General features: G+C 36.1%; 1 protein-coding gene across 2 annotated transcripts in view; it reads right to left on the bottom strand.

Annotated features, from left to right (window-relative positions):
- The window catches only part of ANGPT1 (angiopoietin 1), a 298,667-nt gene that overhangs the window by 30,170 nt on the left and 256,255 nt on the right, over positions 1-12,242 (bottom strand). For both annotated transcript variants that reach the window (XM_068983506.1, XM_068983505.1), the window contains exon 7: positions 11,592-11,758. In XM_068983506.1, the coding sequence (XP_068839607.1) occupies positions 11,592-11,758 (167 nt within the window). The remainder of the gene's footprint in view (positions 1-11,591; positions 11,759-12,242) is intronic.

Here is a 12,242-nt window from a genome sequence, read left to right as displayed (position 1 = left end):
TATGGGGTTGCACAGGGTTGGACACGACTGAAGCGACTTAGCAGCAGCAGCAGCAGAGTTAATTGTTATGATTATACTATCAGCACAGAATTTATAGTTGAGCATTTAATGTTCATATATAATTGTTAGTTGCTAAGTTGTGTTCAACTCTTTTGAGATTCCATGGACTGTATTCCCCCCAGGCTCCTCTGTCCATGGGAACTCAAAAAAAAAGGATACTGGAGTTAAGTTGCTATTTCCTTCTCCAGGGGATCTTCGCACCAGGGATCAAACCCATGTCTCCTGCACTGGCAGGTGGATTATTTACCACTGAACCATCAGGGAAGCTTCATGGGTAACTACTTACGGTTGAAATGAGTAAAGGTTCTCAAAAATAAATAAATCATCTACAGAGAAAAAGCACTGTATTAGTCACAGGGTAGTCAATATTTTATATTGTCATTTTCATTGGTTAAAAACTTTTCACTAAAAAATATAACTAAATCTCATACTTTCTGATAAGTTTACAGTTATTTACCTGTGATTTCTAAAAAACAAACAAACAAAAAAAACAGTTTACTCACCTAGTGGCAGCTATCAAAATTGTAGGCAGAGTACTTAGTCCTTGTAACCCACAAACTACTTATTTATGACAGCAATAAAGCATCCTTTTCCAGAATTAATCAGCTGAGGGCATAAGATATGCCTTACATTTATTTTACTAACATTTTATTTCATTTGCTTGGCATCATGCAAAATAGAAATTCTTCCATAACTTTTGGAGGTTAAAAAAAATAAACAGAAAAAAAAATTAAAAAAAAATAAACAGAAAAGTCTGCAGTTGAATAGATCAAAGAAATGAATCTCATCCAAGTAACAATCCAAGAAATTAAAAAATAATACTTTATTAAAAACCTTGCATGGAAACTGTCATATGTTGCCATTCTTTACCACAAACCTCTGGATATTGACTTGGTCTCTGAATTTCTAGCATCTGGATCAATAATGGCCATATAGTAATCAACTGCGTTTGCTGAATTCACAAAAGATATCTTTGTTGGTATGTCTTTCATATACTTATTAGAAAGTGCTTCCCTTCCAGACATAGGCCATGCATTGTAGAGAGGTCCCTGCCCTCCTAGGAATGGCAGTCTAATAAGAGGGACTAGTCCATTACAACCCACTGTGATAAGAAGTCTGATAAAGGCATGCAGAGAGCACAGGAAGAGCACACAGAAGGGGCTCATTACCCAGCCTGAAAAGCAGAGCTCTACAGGCTGAGCTAAGACAGCCAAGTCAGGAAAGAGGTTCAGCTCTTGAAGGACAAATGTTAAGCTGGGTGTATTTGCCTCACCCACCATGTTTTGCACACTGCTGTTGCTCATATTTATTGAACAGGGTAATAAAAACACTGAGTGAAAAAAAAAATTGAATGAATGTGAGAAAAGATCATGAAGACAGGCTGCGCTTGGGGGCTAAGTCCTAAGTCTCTGACATAGTACTAGTTGTCTGGCTCTCCTCTTTGCTCTTAGCATCGTACTCCATCATTACCTTTTTATCCTCTATAAAATATAATACCTTACTACTTGCAGTTCACCTAATGAGACATACTGGGTCTCACTTACAAGCTTTCACACATGCTATTCACTCTTCTACCTCCAATTTGACTCATTTCTCCAGCTAAATCTAATTCACCATTTTAATGTCAACTTAGGTCACCTCTTGGAGGCCTCCCCAGTCCCCTAAAATTGGTTAGGTCCCCCTATTAATGCCATATTTCTCTTTATTCCTGAACTCACTATGTTCATGGCACTGTAATTGCCTGTTTGTCTGTCTGCTATCTACGCCTAGCTCCAAGGCATATGAGTATAGACATGTGTGAACACACACATACATGACTGTACTGAAATATCTCTGGAAATATTACCCTAGGACAGCACATAATAGAAAATAACAAATATTTTCTTCATTGAAGATAGAACCTTCATCATTTCAGTGGTGGCCAATATTTAGGAGGACCCCCGGCAGTGGGATCATAGGACATTTCTACAGATTACTTCCTGGAGGCAGCGTTAGCTGGTTCTAACAATCTTTGCCAATCTACACATTTCCAGGACAGTAGTTCTCTGAGCCCCAGCCTTACTCAAGCTGGAGCAGGAATCCTGGGAATTCTTAGACCTAACAGCATCAAGGTGTTTCTCATCTTGGAAAAATCTAAGACTCTGGAGACTGACATTAATCTGCATTAAAGTCAAGAGATTTCTTGACCCTTATAAGACCTGAAGAAGACACAGAGTGACTTTGTAAGATCATGTCTTTTTCTTCTTGAAATACTACATCTCAGTTTAAGGAATATAAAATACAAATTTTGTTAAATAAAACAATTCCTTCTGTTTTAGAAAGCATAACCACAACATAGTCTAAATAAAAGTAATACAACTCCCAAGTTGGAGAAATTATTTGAAAATACAAATAAAACTACTTAAAGCCTTAGGTTTGATATCTAGGTTAAAAATTTAAGAGGCTAGAATCTGCCAAGAGATTTCCTATGTGTTTATTTTCTACCTTGATTGATCCAGAACTGCTGTAAGAAATAAATTTCCCCTTAGTATTTCAACACATATGCTACTGTTCTATCTAGGACCATGCAGCCCAGAGGATCAGAAAAATTAAAAACATTTCATTAAGAATTGAAAAAACTTTTGAAATACCTATAAAAAAATGCAGGACTTAAATTTACGTGGGAGACTCAAGAGAATTCTTTTCAATCCTCACTAATTTGTTTTGTCCATAAAATACATACATGGTTTGGCAAGACTTTAATGACTGAAAAAAGGGATTTGGGAATTGGAAAGACTTCATCCTTTTTATCCCTCCTTTTTACTCTTTTTGCTCTTCAGTTTACTTCTGAGTACCTGAAAATTGGGAAAGTAAGGTAACTTGTTCAAGGTCACCCAGAAAAGTAACTAGAGATCCAAGTCTAGAGTTCATGTCTTTTGATTACCAATTAAATATTTTACCCAATACATAAAACTGCTTCCCAATAAAGATATTTACCAAAATAAACTTTGTGCCAAAAGATGTTTAATGGCTAAATTATTTTTAAGTTGCTTTTTTTGGGTAATTTTGTTTAAACATCTTATTTATCTCTTCCATCTGGATCGATCAAGGTAGAAAATAAACACATAGGAATCTCTTTCAGAGCAAGGCTTTACCATAGCCATAGACAGTTCTACCCTGAAAGCATCATTCATCCCCAACAAATAACAGGGGAATGATAAAATGAGAAGAATATTCCCAAACTATAAATATAAAGTATATTTATAAATATAATGGCAAGATTACAATTATAATCTAAAATGTAAATTAAATAGTTAAACATTATCATTCAGATTTCATGAATACAACCTTTCTATTGGCTTAAAGAAGAGCTGTCTTTAAGCCTGTCATTATACTATCTGTAATCGAGAATTTATTAATTGAGTTAATATAAAAAGATCAAAGGAATAAACTTCAGAGAACAAACTACACCAAGAATGAAAAAAATTAACATGCAAAGTTACTTGACAAAATCATATGCAAAATTTATCTCCAGTTGGTAAATTGTTATTTTTCCAGAGTATACTGATATAGTACAGTGTACTACAAATGTCTGAGGCACTAGAAGGGGAAAAGCAAAGGGATATTGTAGTAATAAAGTCCCCACGACCACTTCAATCAACACAAATCAGCTTTATGTGACATACCTTGTAAGAATTTTCTTTATAACTACATATTCTGTTGCCAAGAAATCTCACAAAACTTAAAGTTATTAAACTCAGCCCAACCAGTAATGGGACAAAATGACCATTTGTCTTTGAATATGATAAAATGGGAAGTACATAGTATCATTTATCTAGCATTCTTGTCTAAAAAATGTAATTTGAATCTCATCAGAAAGAAATAATCAGATAAATGAATAAAGAGACATTTCTGAGGAAAACTGACCATGATTTATTTCTGAGGAAAACTGACCGTGATTATTATTTTTTTAATACTAATGATGAGTGTGTGATAGACTGCTGTCAGTAAAAGATGACTAAAGAGACCTCAGATGCTTTGAGGGAATCTGAACTAGGTCCTGTATCTAAAGAAGTAAATAGATAACTACCAATCAGTAAAAGACATTCTGGGGACAGTGGTGGTGGACAGCTGAATTTTAATAGAGGAATATACTAAATTTTTTATTGAATAAATAATAAACATATTGAGTATGATAAAAATTGAATTAAACAATAAAACATCTTTCATAGTTGTATCGCACTTAATCTTGCCCAATACAAAAATATGTTTACAAACTCTTTCTAATTGGATTCATATAACAAAATGGTGAGAACTACAGAAGAGAGGACATTATCCCCACCTAAAGATGAAAAAACAGAGGTATAAATATATTATGTGATTTGCCCAAGTTTAGGCTAGATTATGCTACTGTCAACTTGGTTAATCTGAGAACTATGTTTCGTAGAATCTCCTTTGTACTGTTCCAGGTTAGAGTTGGCCCAGAGAGGACTTTGCATGAGACTTGGTGGAAGTAAAGCATGGTCTAGCTCTCAGATTAGCAGGAAGTATAAAGTGTGGTCTGGCTCTCAGATTACCATTAGACATGGTAATGCTCAGGGTCAGAGGTGTCCAGCACTTCTCAGCTCGTCCTCTTTCTACTCTGAATCTGGCTTGCTTCCCCCCATGCTAAGTATGTGTCCAGACTCACCGCCAGATGCTTGACTGCACAGCCCCAGGTGACATCGTTAACAGCTTTCTGAGATCTCTTCTGCTGTGGTCCACTTTGGATGTACCTGATTTCTCAAATTTCCCTGCTGGCTCCAGTTTCTCCACCACCACACTGGGGTTCAAGTATATGTGTTACTGACCCTTCCTCTGACTATTCACCTTCATCTTCCAGAACATCACTTCCCAAACTCATTTTATATTTGTGCAAGGTGTAATATGTATAAATAAATCCCTATTTCCATAATATTCATCAAGCTTTTGTTTCCCTGACTGAACAGTGACTGATGGAACCAAGTTGGCATTATGGATAGTGAAGCCAGATTTCACTATTTAAGTTTCCACATCTTCTGATTCCGGGCTTTCCTTGTGGTTCAGCTGGTAAAGAATATGCCTTCAATACAGGAGACCTTGGTTTGATCCCTGGGTTGGAAAGATTCCCTGGAGAAGGGAAAGGCTACCCACTCCAGTATTCTGGCCTGGAGAATTCCATGGATGGGGTCATAAAGAGTGGGACACAAGTCCAGAGCTCTTTCTGGTAGATCATAGTATATCCCTAAACCCACAATTAAATTTTTCTTTTCAGCATTCGATGTGGTGGTGGCTAAGTATTTTTTTTTAACTCCAAATATTTGTTGCTATTGTTCAGTCTCTCAGGCGTGTCTGACTGTTTGTGATCCCATGGACTGCAGCACACCAGGTTTTCTTGTCCTTCACTTCCTCCCGGAGCTTGCTCAACTCATGTTGGTTGAGTCGGTGATGCCACCCAACCGTCTTGTCCTCTGTCGTCCTCCCCTTCTCCTCCTGCCTTCAATCTTTTCCAGTATCAGGGTCTTTTTCAATGAGTCAGCTCTTTGCATCAGGTGGCCAAAGTATTGGAGCTTCAGCCTCAGCATGTGTTCCTCCACTGACTATTCATACCAGCAAAAATCAGCAAAGTTTTATTTTTTTAAGGTTTTCTTTTTTTTCTTTATTTTATTTTATTATTATTATGATTTTTACTTTACAATACTGTATTGGTTTTGCCATACATTGACATGAATCTGCCATGGGTGTACATTGAGTTCCCAATCCTGAATCCCCCTCCCACCACCCTCCCCATATCATCTCTCTGGGTCATCCCAGTGCACCAGCCCCAAGCATCCTGTATCCTGTATCAAACCTAGACTGGCAATTCATTTCTTACATGATAGTATACATGTTTCAGTGCCATTCTCCCAAATCATCCCACCCATCTCCCTCTCCCACAGAATCCAAAAGTCTGTTCTATACATCTGTGTCTCTTTTGCTGTCTCACATACAGGGTTATCATTACCATATTTCTAAATTCCATATATATGTGTTAGTATACTGTATTGGTATTTTTCATTCTGGCTTACTTCACTCTGTATAACTGGCTCCAGTTTCATCCACCTCATTAGAACTGACAAAGTTTTAATAAGAATAAAAAGGTTACTGTAAGCCCTAAGCTGATAAAAAATCTTACTGAAGTATTTTTTAAGTGAGATCAAAATGTAATCATTTATCAAAGAATTAAAGGGGAGAAAAGTAAAAAATAAATGTATACATAAAGGTGATTTTATTCTAGTTAGTAAGTTCTGAGCTGCAAGGAGCTTTATAAATAAATAATAGGATGGAAAATTGAGCAATGAAATAATGTGTCCACAATATTCAGATTATTGAAGACAGAAATGGGGTTTAGAAGAAACATATTTTATCTCTTAGAATATTATTTGAGTGTATTTAATTCCAGAAATTAACTGATGCATTTCCCTTTATTAAGGCTTGGCCGTATGATGGGTGGTTATAAGATCAAAGCTCAAATTGTGACTTTTATTAGTACCTGTGACTTTGTGTGAAGTATTGTACTTCAATTTTCTTATATAAAACAAGGTATCTGGTGCATAGTGTATATTCAGCAAATAACAAATATTAATTGTTAGTAATAATTTAGCCGGCTTAGGTATACATCTTCAATATTGATAAAAATGTTTTTTTTATTTTTTTATTTTTTTTATTTTATTTTTTATTTATTTATTTTTTTTAATTTTAGAATCTTTAATTCTTACATGTGTTCCCAAATAGGCTAGAAACTTAGAAATAAGTGGGAAAGATCATAGACATTGATATGTGGGTATCTTACCATGTGTATGATCTTTCCCACTGATTTCTAAGTTTCTAGCCTATAGAAACCATTTTTTAAAAATGTGGATTATTTGTTATTTAGTCGCTAATTTGTGTCTAACTCTTTTGCAATGCCATGAGCTGAAGCCCTCCAGGCTCCTCTGTTCATGGAATTTTCCAGGCAAGAATACTAGAGTGGGTAGCCATTTCCTTCTCCAGGGATCTTCCAAACCCAAGGATCAAACCCACATCTCCTGCATTGGCAGGTTGGCAGTCAGATTTGTGGATATTTACAGGTTGTTATGAATCTTTGTTTGGGACCACAAAGCATCTAAACTGACCTGAGAATGAGGGTGACGTCGCCCTTCTCTGGGAAATCAGTGTAGGGAGATTTATAGGAATGATTTTAGGACTGATTCCTGTGGCAGACTGAAGGAAGCAGTACTAAGCAGAAGGAGAAGCTGGGCTCACATGCAGTCACAGTGACCATATCAGCTAATTTCAAGTGAAAGCCCTGGATATACTCTCAGAACTGTCCTGAATTAGGGCAAGTAGTCTTGAATATATTCCTGTACTGACTCACTGGATGCAATCTGTCTGTAGGAAGGAGCAGTGACCTTGAATGATATGACTTTCTTCAGCCACACACAGGCATACTCAGGGGACCGTGGCTACAAGCTGTTAGGGTGCAACATTCCCAGCAGGTGGGAGAAGGAGTGCTTCCGAGGGGAGCCACGGGTGAGCACATCACAGATTACACTATAGCAGGTGTCACAGAAGACTTTCTGGGATAAAGGAAAGTCTTAAAGGTTTAGAGTGAGTGAAGTCGCTCAGTCGTGCCCGACTCTTTGAGACCCCATGGACTACAGCCCACCAGGGTCCTCCATCCATGGAATTTTCTAGGCAAGAGTACTGGAGTGGGTTGCCATTTCCTTCTCCAGGGGATCTTCCTGACCCAGGGATTGAACCCCGGTCTTCCACATCACAGGCAGACACTTTAGAAGATGCATCCAAAGTTGGATTCATGTGTATAGGGTAAGGATATAGAATTACTTTTAATCAATATGTGTCTAGAGCATGAGGAAGATCTATTTAAAATTCTTTTTTGGTTTATACAGTATGGCCACAACTATTATAAGACTTTTCAAAATTAAATTTCTATTAAGATAAAATATTTTTAAAAAGAAAACTTAAGAAGAGGCATGGATGATTAAGAGAAATTTCAAGTAGTTTCTGGACCATATTCACAATGAGGGCTTGTCTGACTGTGCAGGGCAGCATGGCAGTAATAGCTGAATAAGTAGCTAGGATCAAGTCATGATGAGTTTTAGGTGGCAGACTTTACCTGTAGATATCTGAACACTGTTGAAATATGTGAAGGATGGCAGAGACCAAGTCAGATTATCTTTCAGAAAAAATCTTAATAATAGCTTGGAAAATATATTTGAGAGAATCAAGGCTGTAGGCAGGAAGGCTTTATAATAGTCTGGGTGTTGGATGACAAGATCTGCATACTACTACCTCTCCAGAGGAAGTATTTAATAATTTCATGTTGATTGTGTGTTATTTCACATGATGTATCTATCACAACACTCTCACATTATTGTTTTTTCTTATTTATATTCTCCTGGGTTCTATAGATTTTATTTTCTATCCGAGATTGAATTTTCCTTAGAGGATAAAAGAAAAATACGTGTATTACATGTACATTTGTAAGCTCATCAATCTATTCACAACATTTATTTTTAATCTAGAGTAAATGTCTAGAGTATGAGAAAGATATTAAACCTTTTTTTTTTTTTGGTTTATATAGTATGACCACAACTATTATAAGAATTTTCCAAATACAATTACTATTAAGATAAAATACTTTAAAAAAGAAAACTCAAAAATTTCTGATTTTAATTTCAAAGAGGAAAAAATATAGAAACTGTAAAAATAGAAAACAAAAACCTGTCATGAATTTTGTAGTTTCGATATTAGTTGGAATTTAATTTAATTTGAGCAGGTCAATTTTCCAAAGCCTCATCCAAGTTTCTTCATGTTTATATGTATCTAATCGTACCTGGCTCAAAAGTCATTGTAAGGATTAAATGATTATAGTACTAAAAATAATTTAATAAATTATAAAATACTTATATATAAGTGCATTAATTCCTTTAAGAATTTATCACAGCAAGGCATCCTCTCTTCTCTTCAGAGAGAAGAGAACCTAGCACAGAAGATGCACTGTAAGCAAAGCTGGACATCTGCAGTCCCGACTTGAGGCCACCCGTGGTGTTACTGGACTTGGAGAATCAGTGCGGGGCATGAGTGAGGAGACAGGTGGAGAGGTTCTCTTTTCAAGCTTCTGTTTGATTTTCTTTAAAAGTCTGAATAATAACGCCAGTTTATAGTGTGCTTATTTCAACTAAGCTTTCACCAGAAGAGGCATTATGTTTTAATGAGCCTTAATTTCTCAATTGATGCCAATGTGAATGTTAATATTTAACTGCATAAGAAAGTGATGATTACAGATCTGTTTTCTGCTTGGTCTTGGCAGGAAAGAGGGCCAGAGCCACCAGCTTTATTACAGTAGCATTACAGAGTGGAAATTACACAGAACCAGCAGGAGTCAAACATCCCATGTTTAAGTCTTCCTCCTTCCTTGGGCAAAAATACTGTAGATTTCTGAACCTCAGCTTTGTTTTCTTTAAAACCAAAGGTTTGGAATTAAATGATTAAGTTCCTTCTGGATTTGTAATTCTGATTCTCAATGTTCACAATTCTCTCAAGGGACAAAAATGGAGATCTCAGAGTGCACACCTCACTTTAGCTTCCTGATCACAGATCTGCATCATTTGGGTCAAAATTACAAAGATGCTCAAGGACCGGGAAACGCTCAGCGAGGGCAGTGGGCCTGGAAGAGGAGACAAGCGTGCCTTCCTCAAGCAGATGCCCGAATGACAATCACACTACGCATCCTGAAGCCTACTTCAGAGGCCTCCAACACCCCTAAACCTGTACCCTTAATACCACCCCATCCTCATAAGCATGCTCACACACACACACACACACACACACACTGAAAGACGTTTTGGAAAAGAACCAAAACAAATTCTTCAGGAGCCTAGAAAAAGACTAGACTAATTATTTGCTAGTCCTATTGTCAGTCTGTCTGACATTAGCCAAGTTTCATATAGTTTCAAGTTTCAGCTCAAAACATTTACACAAGAGTATCCCTGATGTTTTACAGTGGTTTTTCTTGTTATAAAACTCTCAAAATATTGACCTCCTTGGAAACATTTCTTCTCACACTCCATTGGATTTTACAAATGTCTTTTCTTTTGTTTTTTGAGTTGCCATATGCACACCCTCAGTCCCCACCATGAGACTATCAACTCCTTGGATCAATTTCACATCTTCTGTTGTAGTGATATCATCACTGTTTGTTAAGAAAATGATTATTATATCTCCAAGGATTCAATCCCATACATAATCCATTAAAATAAAATGAGATGCATTCGTGAAAGAGTTATAGATTTAAACTCCTGAAGGATGGCATGTCTCAGAAATATAAGCAAGCAGCAGAAACAGTTGAACTATGAGGAGATGGCCACATAGGCTGGAATACAAGCATCAGGTCTTGGTAGCTGTCACTGCATTTTGCTTGAAGCAGTGTGCCAGCCCTTTCATGTATACACTTGTGTTTCCAAGACCAGGGTAGAGTAGCCACAATATCAAGAGTTTAAAATCACTGCAACTCTAATTAACTGTTTATCTAATTTACAGAACTGAGTCACACGTAATCATTAAGGACCTGCTATGTGCCAAGTATTGCCTTTATGGGTAGTGCTATAAAAGCGACTGAAATATACTTTCTGTTCTCAAGGAAGGCCAACCAGTTATTTAGTGACCTAATTTGTAACAAAGATAAACTGTGAGGTCTGGGAGACTAGTGATCTCATCACTGACTGCAAATTTGCCAGTGCCTAGCAGAGTTCCTAGAAGACAGAAGCAATGTAGTGTTTGTGAAATAAATTTACTGCCCTGTGTTACTTGCTTAGTGATTTTTTTTTCTAGTGTACAAGCTGCTCACTGAAAAAAAAAACTGAGATATTAACAATTAAGGGTATAGTCTGTCTATCTTTATATCTGCAATGATATAAAAAACACAACATGTTGTGTATATTGATATTATTACTTGGAGTTACTTCTGTCTTTCACATTTTGACCAAAAAATTCTAAATTTTGCCTCACCTTATTTTTCATGTTAATCCCTCAAACATAAAAATTTACCCCTCTTTGTCACCTTCAAGATAATATAAAAAATAATTTAAGAAAGGTAAATGAGGAAAGTGCAAATAAAAAATCTGGTAGAAAACAGTATTTATTTCAAGCCCCTGAGTTTGAGTCAATTCTCTGTCGTCAGTTTTATATGTATGAATTTACTGCACCTTCCTAACAATGACAGCAATAATGAAAATAAAAACAATAATATCACACTTGAATTAATTCCCTATCTCTAGAATTTGAGCCAACATCACAATAATCAGTCTGTGAAAATGAAATTTACAGTTTTGAACAAGACTTTACAGGGCTTTTGGTCTCTCTCTGTCATAGGCCAAAACAGACTGATTTTCATTTTGAAGGATCATTTCTTTATTTTCCACACTTTTCTATTAAAACTCTTAAATGACTAGGCATGAGGCAGTTGAACACCACACCCAAGAAGGATTTACCTGTAGTTCTGCTTTTCATTTCCTATGTGGAATCTGTCGTATTGTGAATAGGCTCGGTTTCCTTCCCAGTCCAATAACTCAATTCTTAGAGTGTACTGCCTCTGACTGGTTATGGCAAAAATAAACTCGTTCCCCAACCAATATTCACCAGAGGGATTTCCAAAACCCTGCCAAAGAAGACAGAGATGCAGTGGTTAATTCATGGAGATCTTTTCAAGTTTAATATATGTTCTAAACAATAATAAAATATTCTTTAAAAGATGGTTCTTTCATATTTTTATACACTTTCTTCAGTTACACACTCAGTATTTTTTTGCTATGTTCCTCTCCAAGGCTCATTACAATAATTCTTAACACAGTAAAAATATGATATTCAAATCTGTGTAGATGAGAATTTTTTGAGTTAAATGAATCTGGTTAATAGGTTTAACCAGTAAATGCTTCTCAATCACAGCTTGCTTTTGAAAATGGTTCTTACATACTAGTTAATGGAATATTTTCAACATAGTTTAAACATTTTCCAATGAGTATCATCAGAAGTTATTTAAAAATACTATTATTGTTTTATGATATTATTCACAGTCAAATTATGTTAGATAGTAACAAACAGATTACTAGACCCTTAACTTCTATAGCTTTTAACATTTTCAA

Source organism: Capricornis sumatraensis, chromosome 11 (assembly GCF_032405125.1).
Source record: "Capricornis sumatraensis isolate serow.1 chromosome 11, serow.2, whole genome shotgun sequence".
Lineage (NCBI taxonomy): Eukaryota > Metazoa > Chordata > Mammalia > Artiodactyla > Bovidae > Capricornis > Capricornis sumatraensis.
Note: the sequence above shows the minus strand (reverse complement) of the source record. Positions and strands in the feature narration are given on the sequence as shown.